General features: G+C 39.6%; 1 protein-coding gene across 6 annotated transcripts in view; it reads right to left on the bottom strand.

Moving 5' to 3' along the window:
* LOC110458672 overlaps positions 1-10,330 on the bottom strand; it is a 27,458-nt gene extending 17,128 nt beyond the window's left edge. For 2 of the 6 annotated variants that reach the window (XM_021510501.1, XM_021510505.1), the window contains exons 1-6: positions 10,072-10,330; positions 9,258-9,325; positions 8,950-8,981; positions 7,466-7,656; positions 6,727-6,954; positions 3,554-3,772 (exon numbers count right to left, since the gene is read on the bottom strand). In XM_021510501.1, coding sequence (XP_021366176.1) covers positions 3,554-3,772; positions 6,727-6,954; positions 7,466-7,656; positions 8,950-8,981; positions 9,258-9,314 — 727 coding nt within the window. In that variant the 5' untranslated portion in view covers positions 9,315-9,325; positions 10,072-10,330. Of the gene's footprint in view, positions 1-3,553; positions 3,773-6,726; positions 6,955-7,465; positions 7,657-8,949; positions 8,982-9,257; positions 9,326-10,012 lie in introns of all 6 variants that reach the window. The other 4 variants (XM_021510504.1, XM_021510503.1, XM_021510506.1 and 1 more) reach the window with 4 other exon arrangements.
* Positions 10,331-16,181: the final 5,851 nt, after the last annotated feature.

Here is a 16,181-nt window from a genome sequence, read left to right as displayed (position 1 = left end):
TAGGACACCTGGAGTATTGGACACTATGTTACTATAGGACACCTGAAGTATTGGACACTATGATTCTACAGGGCACCTTGAGTATTGGACACAATGATTCTATAGGGCACCTGGAGTATTGGACACTAAGATACTATAGGGCACCTGGAGTGTTGGACACTATGATACTACAGTGCACCTGAAGTATTGGCCACTATGATTCTCCAGGGCACCTTGAGTATTGGGCACAATGATTCTATAGGGCACCTGGTGTATTGGTCACTATGTTACAATAGGGCACCTGGAGTATTCGACACTATGTTACTATAGGCCGCCTGGAGTATTGGACAATATGTTACTATAGGACACTATAGGACGCCTGGAGTATTGGACTCTATGTTACTATAGAGTATTGGACACTACGATACTATAGGACACCTGGAGTATTGGACACTATGTTACTATAGGGCATCTGGAGTATTGGACACTATGATTCTATGGGGCACCTGGAGTATTGGTCACTATGTTACTATAGGGCACCTGGAGTATTGGACACTATGTTACTATAGGACACTATAGGGTACCTGGAGTATTGGACACTATGTTATTATAGGACACCTGGAGTATTGGACACTATGATTCTACAGGACACCTGGAGTATTGGAGACTATGATTCTATAGGACACCTGGAGTATTGGACCCTATGATTCTATAGGGTACCTGGAGTATTGGACACTATGATTCTATAGGACACCTGAAGTATTGGACACTATGATTCTATAGGGTACCTGGAGGATTGGACACTATGTTACTATAGGACACCTGGAGTATTGGACACGATGATTCTACAGGACACCTGGAGTATTGGACACTATGATTCTATAGGACACCTGGAGTATTGGACACTATGATTCTATAGGGTACCTGGAGTATTGGACACTATGTTACTATAGGACACCTGGAGTATTGGACACTATGATACTACAGGGCACCTGGAGTATTGGACACTATGTTACTATAGGACACCTGGAGTATTGGACACTATGATACTACAGGGCACCTGGAGTATTGGACACTATGATACTACAGGGCACCTGGAGTATTGGACACTATGATACTACAGGGCACCTGGAGTATTGGACACTATGATACTACAGGGCACCTGGAGTATTGGACACTATGATACTACAGGGCACCTGGAGTATTGGACACTATGATACTACAGGGCACCTGGAGTATTGGACACTATGATACTACAGGGCACCTGGAGTATTGGACACTATGATACTACAGGGCACCTGGAGTATTGGACACTATGATACTACAGGGCACCTGGAGTATTGGACACTATGATACTACAGGGCACCTGGAGTATTGGACACTATGATACTACAGGGCACCTGGAGTATTGGACACTATGATACTACAGGGCACCTGGAGTATTGGACACTATGATACTACAGGGCACCTGGAGTATTGGACACTATGATACTACAGGGCACCTGGAGTATTGGACACTATGATACTACAGGGCACCTGGAGTATTGGACACTATGATACTACAGGGCACCTGGAGTATTGGACACTATGATACTACAGGGCACCTGGAGTATTGGACACTATGATACTACAGGGCACCTGGAGTATTGGACACTATGATACTACAGGGCACCTGGAGTATTGGACACTATGATACTACAGGGCACCTGGAGTATTGGACACTATGATACTACAGGGCACCTGGAGTATTGGACACTATGATACTACAGGGCACCTGGAGTATTGGACACTATGATACTACAGGGCACCTGGAGTATTGGACACTATGATACTACAGGGCACCTGGAGTATTGGACACTATGATACTACAGGGCACCTGGAGTATTGGACACTATGATACTACAGGGCACCTGGAGTATTGGACACTATGATACTACAGGGCACCTGGAGTATTGGACACTATGATACTACAGGGCACCTGGAGTATTGGACACTATGATACTACAGGGCACCTGGAGTATTGGACACTATGATACTACAGGGCACCTGGAGTATTGGACACTATGATACTACAGGGCACCTGGAGTATTGGACACTATGATACTACAGGGCACCTGGAGTATTGGACACTATGATACTACAGGGCACCTGGAGTATTGGACACTATGATACTACAGGGCACCTGGAGTATTGGACACTATGTTACTACAGGGCACCTGGAGTATTGGACACTATGATACTACAGGGCACCTGGAGTATTGGACACTATGATACTACAGGGCACCTGGAGTATTGGACACTATGATACTACAGGGCACCTGGAGTATTGGACACTATGATACTACAGGGCACCTGGAGTATTGGACACTATGATACTACAGGGCACCTGGAGTATTGGACACTATGATACTACAGGGCACCTGGAGTATTGGACACTATGATACTACAGGGCACCTGGAGTATTGGACACTATGATACTACAGGGCACCTGGAGTATTGGACACTATGATACTACAGGGCACCTGGAGTATTGGACACTATGATACTACAGGGCACCTGGAGTATTGGACACTATGATACTACAGGGCACCTGGAGTATTGGACACTATGATACTACAGGGCACCTGGAGTATTGGACACTATGATACTACAGGGCACCTGGAGTATTGGACACTATGATACTACAGGGCACCTGGAGTATTGGACACTATGATACTACAGGGCACCTGGAGTATTGGACACTATGATACTACAGGGCACCTGGAGTATTGGACACTATGATACTACAGGGCACCTGGAGTATTGGACACTATGATACTACAGGGCACCTGGAGTATTGGACACTATGATACTACAGGGCACCTGGAGTATTGGACACTATGATACTACAGGGCACCTGGAGTATTGGACACTATGATACTACAGGGCACCTGGAGTATTGGACACTATGATACTACAGGGCACCTGGAGTATTGGACACTATGATACTACAGGGCACCTGGAGTATTGGACACTATGATACTACAGGGCACCTGGAGTATTGGACACTATGATTCTACAGGGCACCTGGAGTATTGGACACTATGATTCTACAGGGCACCTGGAGTATTTGACACTATGATACTATAGGGCACCTGGAGTATTGGACACTATGATTCTACAGGGCACCTTGAGTATTGGACACTACGTTACTATAGGACACCTGGAGTATTTGACACTATGATACTACAAGGCACCTTGAGTATTGGACACTATGATACTACAGGGCACCTGGAGTATTGGACACTACGTTACTATAGGACACCTGAAGTATTTGACACTATGATACTACAAGGCACCTTGAGTATTGGACACTAAGATACTACAGGGCACCTGGAGTATTGGACACTATGTTACTATAGGGCACCTGGAGTATTGGACATTATGTTACTACAGGGCATCTGCATCGGTTCCAGGGGACCCTATAAAATGATTTACAACATGATGAAGGTTAAAGTGAAATCAAACTCTGTGTTCTTTGTTCAAAGAGGTTGAACTTATTCCAAAGCCGTAACAAACTGTTTGGTCAACTCACCTAGCGAGGGATCGACACACATCTTCTCCATTCTATCTAGGTCACTCCAGACTCCATTTTCTCCACAAGAGGTGTTGGTATTAGACACCTGATATAGACCAGGTTGGCACCTGGCTGTACACTCCTGGTGGTACGAATACTGTTTGGTGGAGGAGTCAAAGTCATCGTAGGTCACACAACCCTCCAAGGTCACACCCAGGATGTCAGGAGCACCACAGACTGTATTCACATATATGGTCATAATGTTTTTGCTAATTGTAAAATAATTCTTCAATATTGTCTTAGAGACACTTAACTCATTCACCCCTTTACTTTTATAATGAACATTACCAACCTTTGAATTTGAAGAGTTCAAGTTTGTCTTTAGGGGTAGTGTGATAAGAATCTTAAATGAAAAGGTCACAATAGTGTTTTTACAGTTAGACCTGTATTACGAGACCCCCCCCCCCCCCCCCCGGAAGTCTAAAACTGATACTTTGACACTTTGACACAGGAGCTTCTTAATGAAGGTTCAGTTCACGATAAAATCCCTACAATAGGAAATATCGAAAGTAGATACAGTTGGTCTCTTGATAGAAGTGGCCACATGAGTGAGCAGGTATGGCGGTACATTGCTTTTTAGTCCTCACAGTACAAAATATAAATCTGACATGACTGTGTCTAACAGCAGGCCCAATAGGACCTCCATGGCTGACCTGGTACTCAGTGATGTGATTTCTCAAAGACTGGATATCATGTTCATTTACACAAACTACAGGATAGACCTCTTTCCCAGAATGCTATATACCAAATATCATTTGGTTATTAAGAAGAAGTAATTTAAATTTTTCAACAAATTCGACCTGTGACCTTGAAAGTTGGTCACATTTACATGAACAAACGTGACAGCTCTATTTCTAAGACTGGCTAAATATCACCACCCTTGGCCTCTTGGTTATTTGAAAAATCTGTTTAAAACTTTAAACACATAAGTATTTGACCACTGTGACATTGAAAATGGCTCATTAAACGTGATAGCCTTTCATCCCTGCATGCTAGCTTAACACCATGACCTCGGTACCTTGGGTATACAGACGTTGTTTTAAGATTTCAACACATTTGACCAACGTGATCCTGAAAGTAGGTAATGTTTGACCATACTTAATAGCCCTTCATCCAAGCATGATACAGATCAAATAAAGTGACTCAAGGCTTCTTGGTTCTTTAGATGAATGCTGTTTAAAGAACAAGAGCTGTTTTAAACACAGCATAGCCTGCCTATTCGTAATATATTTTAAGTTAGTAAATATCAATAGAATTACCTGTATCTTAATATGTTGTAAATTGCTTAACTGTATTTGTCTGTTTCACTAACCCTGCATCAGCCCATACATCCCTATCTCCCTACATTGGAGGAAGACTCTAGATTTTGAACCCTAAAATTGAGCTTTTAATTTACAACACATTAATTTTCTAAACTATTCCTATTTTCGAAGATCTAATGCTAACACCTGAAAGAGCATCTCAAAAGATGCAATTGAAAAGTATTTTTTCCCCTAGGGTGGACATTCACACTTATAAACTATGCTTTAAATGAATATATTAATCAATTTTTACACTTGAACCAAAACATTGACCTGTAAATTCTTGCAAAAAGGTTAAGTCCGAAACAGGTGAAAAATATTGTAAAGTTCAAAAAAACAACATCTATAGTTTTTACCACCCTACAAGAATGTTGAACCCATGAGGGTCAAACCTCTATACCAAATATCAGTATCCTAGTATATGTACAAACAATTCCATGTAATCTTAATAGATTGCAACACATTGGCCTAAATCTTAACCTGTACATTTTGGCAAAAAAAGCTATTGAAGTCAAAACTAGATGTAACTTGAAGGGGGGCCTTCGTGGATACCCCCTCTTTGATTGATCAGGAATTGGTGGGAGTAATGGGCATGTGAATTGGAAGAATCAAGTGAAGAGTTTATATGATGCGAGACTCATGTTACGTAGGTCAGAGGTCATGGTATAGGTCACAGTGACCGACATATGGTAAGCGACACACTGCCTTCCATGCATGTACCCACAAACCAAAATTCATAACCATGGGTGAAATAGTACGGGAGCTATGCTCCGGAAACCTTTCCGACGGACGGAGACGAAATTATGTAGGTAAGAGGTCACAGTGACCTACATATGGTTCGCGACATGCCGCCTTCCATGCATGTACCCACAAACTAAGATTCATAACCGTAGGTGAAATAGTACGGGAGATATCCTCAGGAAACCTTTCTGACAACATGATGTAGGTCAGAGGTCACGGTAGAGATCACAGTGACCTACATATGGTAACGACACACCGCCTTACATGCATGTACCCACAAACCAAGATCATAACCGTAGGTGAAATAGTATGGGATATATGCTCAAGAAACCTTTCGGATGGACAGAGACGACAATATGTAGGTCAGAGATCACGGTAGAGGTCACTGTGACCTACATGTTGTACCCGACACACCGCCTTCTATGCATGTACCCACAAACCAAGATTCATAACCGTAGGTGAAATAGTACGGGAGATATGCTCCAGAAACCTTTCGGATGGACAGAGACGACAATATGTAGGTCAGAGGTCACGGTAGAGGTCACTGAAACCTACATATGGTAAGCGACACACCGCCTTACATGCATGTAACCACAAAGCAAGATTCATAACCGTAGGTGAAATAGTACGGGAGATATGCTCAAGAAACCTTTCGGATGGACAGAGACAACATTATGTAGGTCAGAGGTCACGGTAGAGGTCACTGTGACCTACATGTTGTACCCGACACACCGCCTTACATGCATGTAGCCACAAACCAAGATTCATGACTGTAGGTAAAATAGTATGGACGAAGCAAACATTATATACCCCCGACTTCGTCGAAGCGGGGGTATAAATAGGAAATATTAGCATCTGAATATTTCTAGTAATATTAGTGACTTTCAATACTTGCATCTAAACTATAACCAATGCCAACACCTATCTGACTACATTTACCCACTTATCTTCAAATAGGGAGCTAAAAATGTAGGAAGAGGGACCAACAAATGATAGATGCCTTAGCTTGCAATGACATAAAAGCTGAGAATTGCCTTTTGGGCAGGAGAGGTAAATCCTATCTCCTGGGTAGTCCCACTATATACCTACTTTGTGTTATGCTGATACAGGATGGCTTGACTTCAGTGGCGTTCCATCCTATGTGTGTGGAGTTTCTCCTCAAACATGTATTTGTCACTGGTTGCTTCAGATGGTAACCATGGGAACAGGCTGCGTGACAGGTCTGACAGGCTAGAAACTTCCTTGGGGTTAAGTTTCGTTCTATGTCCTCACTACAGAGGTACCCCCCATTATCATAGGACACTAGGGGTTCGCAGGCTGAAAAAAAAATACAAATTGTTTTATTTTACCATTGATCAAATACTTACCAACCTTTTAAATAGATCTTGCATGTAATGTATGCATTTTAAGCAATTTCCCTGAAGCTATCACCACCGATTTGCAACTTCAAGTATGTTCGTGTAACTGTAATAACTGTGATATTGTGCAAAAAAATTCCCTCTGCAAAAAAATCTGATTTTTTTTCTGTATTTGAAGGGAGATATCTGCAACAAATCTCATCTGGATCAAAATGTGTATAATATATATGTAAAGAAAATAAAGAGAAAGCAATTGTATTTTTTTTTCTTCAATTTTTCACTCATTTTGTATGAAACTATGAATCCTATTTGTTGTTTTTTGCCTTTAATCAAATTTACCCGCACAACTTAAATAAAAATCACTTTGTGTAACACATTTTAGATATTTTGTGATAAATTAGATATATTTTTGGTTAAATAATACAGAATATTCCTGATATGCTATGTTCTACAAAGACAACAATGCTTACCCATGGGTGGTCCACCACAACTTGTCCAGCACTTGTAGAATGACAAGTTGCCATTTTCAATGATCTCAAACTTTGGGTCATGGCAGTTTGGATTAACACAATCCCTGAGGTAGTAATCATCATTGATGTCACCTACACATTTGTAGCAGTACTGACTAACCTCACCGCTACTGGACATAAATCTTGCATACCTTAAAAAACAAGTAGAACTGTAAGTCACAAGCCATTGTTCACTTATAATTAGTTGCCTGTGGTCCAGTAGGCCTATAACACTCACCTGTTTTTATCTCACATCTCATCTGTTAATTTCAAAGTGGTTCAAGGTCAAATTATCTGACATCAGTATTACTCTTCACATTATGGATCTTTTGCGCTCTACACCCTTTGGTGTCTTTGTTGGAAGATTTCAACCTATTTTACTCACGAGACCTTCAAAGTTGGTCTCGTTCATTCATTCGGAAACAATTACTTTACTAACCTGCAATCAAACAAGCTAAAGCCAAATAGCATAATCCTATGACACTTGGTTATTCAAAAAATGGGTCAAGGTCACCAAAATTAATAACTTCATTAAAGCATGCTACAGACCAAATGTCATGCCCTAGGTCTTTTAATTATTCATCAGAAGTCGATAAAATGCTTTAACTCATTTGACATCCTATGACCTTGAAAATTGGTCAGAGTCACATTTGAGCAAACTTAATAGCCCTTTACCCCACATGTTACTGACTAAATATCCTGATTGCATGCTTTTTGGTAGTTTAGAAGAAGTACATTTAAGAATTGAAATAGTTCCTTTGGCTTAAGGATATGCAAGACCCATTATGAAGGAGTAGGATTTTTAAGATCCTACAAACAAACCTTATGTTAATATTTCAGTCTATATTTAAAATGATGCAAATTTTTGTAATAAATCTTAACGGGCAGTTTTTGTACTTCCGCTTCAGTTTATCTCTGTTTACAGAGACATTTTTTCTCTGTCAACCAGGCGTATCTCGATTTGTCGAGACCATCTTGAAAAGTTGAGACAGTTCCCAACCTGTTATAAGGTATATTATATCAATATGTAGAATATCATGAAGATGTATAAAGATATATAAAGAATATTTTACTTATTTTTTCTTTTTCAGTTTCATACATGTTATCATCCTAGACAATATTATGTGGAGGAGTGTCAAGGTTGACACCCAGAGTTCACCTAGTAAAACATACACACCTCTCGCAACAAAATATATAACTTCAAACCAGTTAATGAATTTATTTTAAATAGCAAAAAAATCTTTTACAACATCTTGCTGTTTTTTTCTGAAACAAGTACCCGGTAAATGATAAAAGTCGCAAAAGTACACCAGGGACTGGCAGAGAGTAATTTTCAACTTCTTTTTGTCTTATCAAGGTGAGGTTATTTACAGAAATTATGTTAACCAGGTACTTGTAATACCATGGAGAAAATCTCTGGTTATACATATGGGGTATGTACTTACAAATCACATGTCTTGGCGTTGGTGTTGTAGATCTGTTTAAAAAAAACAGGAGACATTGAATTCCCCTATGATATAACTAANCCCCACCCCCATCTTGATAAAAAAAACTGCAGTTTTCCATATTCGTTATATTTTTGAGTTAGATTGACTATAAACACAATTAAGGTAATATTGATGTTATTGATAAAGATGATTTGAAGGATAATAAATAAAACTGTATTATAAATAAAAGCTTTTGATTGTATTAGTCATACTAAATATCTATTTAAAGTGCTGGGGATTTTTTTTTTGTAATTTGTAGAACTTACCAACGTTAGCGCCATTGACACTGTGACTAAACACTGAAACCTTCCATTGTGTTCCATCAAATTTGGGCCTGATTAAAAAAATATTTTAGTTAGGTGACTTACAATACTGCTTATAAAGAATCATTATTTGAAAATCCTTTAACTTGTAAGCATTAGAAAGTATTCAAATTATTTATTGCTGATCTTTTTACAAGCTAGTGACAGAAGTGTACTCAATATTGACACAGACTTCAGATCTAATCTAATCCCGTGATATTGATTAATGCTGATCATTTCACAAGTAGGTACATATAAGTAATCAAAATTTAATTATTGTTAATTCTGTAACAAGTCAAGCTATAAGAGGGGGGACACTGCCTCATTAGCAAACTACAGCTTTTCCAGGAATGCCCTTTAGCCCTGGAGTTTACAATGTCAGTGCACGTGTTGGCAGTGGTTGGATGGGTACATTGCCATTCTTGTGTTACGCATTTTTCACAGGTTTCAAGTTTATCGGTTTCCTCTGATACTTTGTATATGACTATGTATAACAAGAGGTCAAAGTACAACAATTCAGTATGACAACAAATGGGTGACAAAATGGATGGCAAGTATACAAAACACTATTCATACATCAGCAGTACATGAATATGGATGGCCCTCTACTGCATTCTATCTTTGTGAAACTTGGTCAATCTAATTTTTTGACAGTATATTTAATCACGGAATTAGATTAGAGGGTGTTATCTAAGTCCGTGCTTTAATATATCATTTACTTATCTGTTCCTGTTTCTGAAAAATAGAACTTTGTACAACTTCATCGAAACAAACGTACACACATTGATGGCTACATGTACGTAACTGTTGTCCTTCGTCGGCTATTTCACGTGGCGCGAGCTCGAGACGCGGTATATATGTAACATACACGTCTCTGGCATGGCCAATTAAGTGATTCCATCTTAATAAATGTGTCAGAAGGTATCAGCAACACAACTTTAAGTCGTAAAATTCCTATCCTTGCTTTGTGGCGAGTTAAAAACACATAATATGTAATAGCTAAAAATAGTAATTACTGAGATATGCAATGCACAAGAAACGGCCATCATGGGTGTGTATAGTGCATGCAAACAGAAAGTAGGGTTTCCACGAAATACATATAATTTGTGTGGGAGATTTCCAGGAGGCATTTTTTTTACAGTTGACATTTTGTCGATGTTAATTGGGTATTTTTGGCCATAAATAGCCTAACTTTCTGTTTATAATGCTTGTTTGTCTAACGCCGACATATTGTGTTCGCTACATAAAAGTAAAATCAAAATTAAAACTTACACGATTTCCCGCCAAAATGAATAGCTTCATCGCGGAATTAGATCAGAGCTATATATACATGTAAGTCATCATTCAAACATATTTTATTAACACTGAATAGTCAGAGGGATTGGGCACAAGTTCTTACAACTTACTAGGCCCTCTCCCAAAGAGAGAAAAGATCCAAACATAGTTTATTGACACTGATCATGTAAAGTCAGAGGGATTGGGCACAAGTTCTTACAACTTACTAGGCCCTCTCGCAACAATACAACATACAACAAGTACAAATACCACGTACATTGTACTTAACAATTGATATGTAAAACAGAAAGAGAAAGGAGTAAAAAAAGGGGTTAGAGATGTCAAGGTTGCATTGGTTGTCCACTAAGTTGTTTCAAACCTTTTGTAGAGTTTATATAAGACTGTACAGCGAGAACAATATCGACATCAGTTTGGAATGGAAGTTCAGCATCACCTCAGAACGGTATCGAGAGGGTTGGGCCGTATACTAACGTTCACAAGGGCATATAATAACCCTGTTCGAATATTTGAAAATTTAGAACAGATATAAATAGCGATACGCATATTTATTATTATCACAGTGACAGGTCGGAGATAAGCAATTACCTACGCGAAAGACATCACTTTTAGGACAACTACAGTTATTCCTAATTCTTGCTAAAAGGGCCTAAAGATATCGGTTCCCGGCATTCAATTATGCTGGTAAACCGCGTGGCATAAGTGATACTTTCATATTAAAAGCAGAAGTGAATACAATAGTTTGTGCATAACTTCCATAAGCCTTTTGTAAGGGGATAAACAACTTTTTGAACACATCTAATCTACATCTTGGAATTTGGTAGTTATTTGGGTTATGAAGATTATGATGACGATCATGTATTTTAAAAGGAAGCAAACAATGGAGATCTTATGAAAGGTAGAAAGTTTAGATTTTTATCTTCTAGATTTCAAAGGAGTCCACCCAGTTGCAAGGTAAAGAGCCTCGCAAGAGGCTACAGAGGAACTCCGGAAGCTTCTCGTTGTACCCTTTCCAAGGCATTTGTCAGTTCATCAAAACAACCATCCCAGACACATGATGCATATATGCAAGAGTTGGTATGATAAACGATGTATATATAGTACTTAATGTTTTAGGGCGGCTACTTTGGAAGTTGGCTTGGCCCACTTGTATAAAACATCTCAAAGTTAAGGAAAATCTCAATCAATGTATTGTCTATGGGAAATCTTAGACTTGAGGAAATCTCAAGAGTTGAGATGTTTTATACAAGTGATAATTTGTTGAACATGAGCATGCCATTGACATTTACTACTGAGGAAACTCCGAGGTGACAGCGAGACTTGGTGGAAGCCAGAGTTTCATTGTTACAAGTTAGGTTGAGTTTAACATACAGCAGACCCGTTTAAGTTGATAGCGCCAGGCCTAAAACTACACAAATGAGCAGTGTCGACGCTGTCTACCTTCCGGACCACCATTTACCTTCCGGACCACCATTTCCATTTCCGTATAATGCCAAATTTTTGAACCATGAATACATTACCACGTCTCTCCCGTATTGTAATATACTGTATCTAAATATATAGTTCATATAGTTGTAGACACAAATGGTAAGCCTTATAGCTTCGTTGGGCGCATTTTGATACAGTTAAAACTTTGATTGTATTTACACTTCCGGTGCGCTTGAATAAGGAGAAGTATTATCAGGTATACAAATTAGACCTTAATATAAGACACAGCGTTTCATATACAGCTTTTAAAGACACTCTTCGCAGGCTTAATACTTCAGAAGTCCCTATATATTATCTCCTTGGTGATCGAAAAAGTAATATTTTACACACCAGATTGAGAAATAACTCTAGTACCTTAAACAATCACTTATTTCATGCTAATTTAATAGATTTTCAGCACTGTCAATGTGGACATCCTATCGAAGATACATATCACTTCTTTTTTACTTGCAATAATTATGTAGATCAGAGAATTAAACTCTACCGCAAATTAAATGATTTCATTCCACTTAACTTGCAGCTACTACTATACGGTAAAAGTGAATTGTCGTATCAAGAAAACACCCTAATAGCCAAACAGACGCAGCAATTTATTCTAGATACTAACAGATTTTGAGTATATTTTCCTGCACTTCTTATATTAATGTTTACTAACTAATCCGAATCTAGCTCTCTCTCATTCTCCCTCTCTCTCCTCTCTCTCTGTCTCTCTTCACCCCCCCTGTCTCTCTCTCTGTCTCTGTCTCTGTCTCTCTGTCTCTGTCTCTCTCTCTCTCTCAATTAAAGCAAATGTGAATATATATGTTATATGCCATCTTGATAATTTGTAGTAATATATTGTAGGGAAAGGGCTTAATATAAGTTGTAAAACTTGTGCCCAACTCCCGTTGTATATAAATTACAATAAAATATGTTTAAATCAAAATTTAAAAAAAAGGTATACAGATAGCACTGTGCCTCGAATTTTAACTGATGTTTTTCCAAAACTTACTAAGTCTATTCTTAAAAAGTGTTCGGATTTAGAGAATCAACCACATTGCCTGGCAATTTATTCCAGATGTCTACCACCCTGTTACAGAAGTGATTGCTGTAGACATGTGTACGTGTCCTCCGTTAAAATAATGTCCTTATGTTGCCTCTTGTTACGCTCATTTGGTGCTCTTTTGAACACATTTTCATGATCTAATATGTCTTTTCTTCCCAAAATATACCTAGGATCCTGTTGGCTTTTAATACCGAAGCTGATATGGTCTTTTCTGTGAATGTATTGGTCTGTAGAAAAAGACCCATACGGACTAATACCTGAACTTCAAATCTCACCGTCCTTTGCACCAGGAGTTAGGCGTCGTACGCACAATGCTCAACTGATGTGATACTGTAGTCAAAGAACAACAGGACAAAATACAAGAGCAGAATCACATCGCTAGGGCAATGTAAACTGTGCATATCCGGAATGGGCCTTAAAACGAGTACAAAAACAGTGTCAAAGTAATATAAGGGAAGAACAAGAAAAAGCCAATCAAGGTTAAGAACAAAACCTAAGGTCAGGTGGTCGTCCTGTATATAAAGGGTATATCCGAAACTATCCAGAGGATATATCGCGGGCATAGCAACAGCCATGAAGCCCCACAAGACGCTTCGTAATATCCTAGTACACCAAAAGGATAACTCCAAAGTATTGGAGAGAGAGAGAGAGAGAGAGAGAGAGAGAGAGAGAGCAATTCTAAATCGAGATGAGGGGGCTCATAGACTCTCTCACATCTATGACCAATAATCATTTCGGTACATAATGTATATAACAACTATTGTAGCCGAATCGACATGGATTTGTGGACAACTCGCACACATTTTACACATTTGTGTGCATACGCTTCACTGGTCATTTGTCTGATGAAGATGACAGAGTACATACCGCAGTAGTAATCGAAACTTCACATAAAAACACTTATTAGTTGCATAAAAAGAAGTTTTTCGAAAGCTGATATGGTCGTTTCATTTTAAGGAATTATCGTACATTGTGGTATTGTGCTGGGGTTTCTAAATTTCCAATTCTCAGTTGCTTGCATTTTTCAGAGTTTAGTTTCATAAACCATTTGTCGTCCAAGTACACACGGAGTCAAGATCCTTTTGTAACAGTTGTTGGTCTAGTTGATTCTCTACTCGCCTAAATATTTTGAGTCTTTCGCAAACAGGTTTGATGGTCTGAGTAATTGGTCCGGGAAATCATTTATGTATATGAGGAATATAGTTGGTCCCAAAACACTTCCTTGGGGGCAATCACTTGTCACAGAAGTTTGGCTAGATTTTGATACATTTATGATCACTTGCTGTTTAAGATCCTGTTGGTATGCTTTGATCCGTTTCCAGACTTGTCCGTCATAACCATATGATTTAAGCTAAGTTCTGCTATGCGACACTTTATCAAAAACTTTAGAATTATCCAAATAAATGATTTCAGTTGATTTGTTGTCGAGTGCTTTGGTCTAGTCCTCCGCTAGACTTTCAAGGACACTTAAATTTAGTGAAAACGTTGTTTTCTTCCATACGTTTTACAATGGTCAAGTCTCTCACTATTCTTGGCATAATTTTACTAGCTATTGATCTCCTTCTTATCCCAATAATCTGCATACCACCTCTGGTATATTGTCAGATGTGGCACATACCAAGGGGAAGCATGCCTCCATTAAAACCATTAAACATCTCGTAGGCAATATATACAGTTAAAACAGTGGTGCTCACAGTGTCACAGTGTGCTGTAGTCTCTTCTTAAACACCTCTAGTGAGTCTGTTGAGATGCCTTGGATTGATAAGCCATTCCACAGGCGAATGGCGGAGGGGAAGAAGGACTGCTGGTGTCTTTGTAACCTGGAGAATGACAGGTGGACAGGTGACAGTTCCTCTTGTTGTAATGGTTGGCCCTCTTGTGATGAGATGTGGATGTGGCGGTATTGCCACTAAATCATTGACTATGCGGTAGAGCATGATGACCTTTGCCCGCTTTATCCGTTCTTCAAAACTAGTCCATTGGAGTTTTCTCAGCATTGATGTTACGCTGCTGGTTGTTCTGTAGTCTCCAATGACGAAGCGTGCTGCCCTTCTCTGCACCATATCAATATCTCTGATGTCCTTTTGTGAATTTGGAACCCATATAACACTCGCATATTCCACGATAGACCTAACTAGCTGTCTGTAGCATTGCTCCTTAATCTTAGTTGGACAGGTGCTGGTGTTCCTTATCAAGAATGCATTGATGTTGTTTGCCTTCTTTGAACGTGTTCCTATTTGATTGGACCAGCTGAGGTTGTCACTGATGTTTACTCCCAGGTTCTTAGCTGACTTGACTCTGCCAAGTCGGGTCCCGTTGATGCTTTAGTTGGTATCTAGTGGCGTCCTTCTGTTGGTGACCCGTAATACCTCACATTTGTTCGGATTGAATTGCATCAGCCATTTGGTCTCACACTGCTGCAGGTTGTCAAGGTCGTTCTGAAGGATCCCAGAGTCCTCATGGGTACGTACTTTTCTGTAGAGGAGACAATCATCTGCAAACAGTCTGGCTGTTGATGTTACACTCTCAGACAGGTCTTTGATGTAGATGAGAAAGAGCAGAGGTCTTTCGATCCACCACCACTTCTTGATTTCGGTGTTACAGGAAGCTGGCAATCCATTGCAGTGAGTTACCTCTTTTCCCGTAGTAGTCGCACTTGCTCAAAAGCCTCTGATGAGGGACCATATCAAAGGCTTTTGAGAAGTCGAGGAGTACGTATACACGGTCAATCTGTTCTCCGGTATTGAGTCAATTTACTAAGTCCTACAATGTAAGGATACATTGGCTTTCACATGATCGTGCTCTTCGGAATACATGCTGGAAGGATGATTTTCCAGATAACCATTGATGTTGCTGTGAAATATATGCTCCATGATCTTGCATGTGATGGAGGTAAGGGATACTGGACGACAGTTGGAGGCCTTCCCTCGATCCCCCTTCTTGAAGAGAGGCGTGACCACAGCTTCTTTCCACATGTCTGGTATCCGTCCCTGGTTTAATGATGCCTTGGATATCAATGTTAGGACCGGTGTTACCTTCTCTGCTAGTTCTTTCAGGAGCTG

The sequence above is a fragment of the Mizuhopecten yessoensis genome, unplaced genomic scaffold (assembly GCF_002113885.1).
Source record: "Mizuhopecten yessoensis strain PY_sf001 unplaced genomic scaffold, ASM211388v2 scaffold9685, whole genome shotgun sequence".
NCBI lineage: Eukaryota > Metazoa > Mollusca > Bivalvia > Pectinida > Pectinidae > Mizuhopecten > Mizuhopecten yessoensis.
This window is presented reverse-complemented; position numbering and strand designations above follow the sequence as displayed.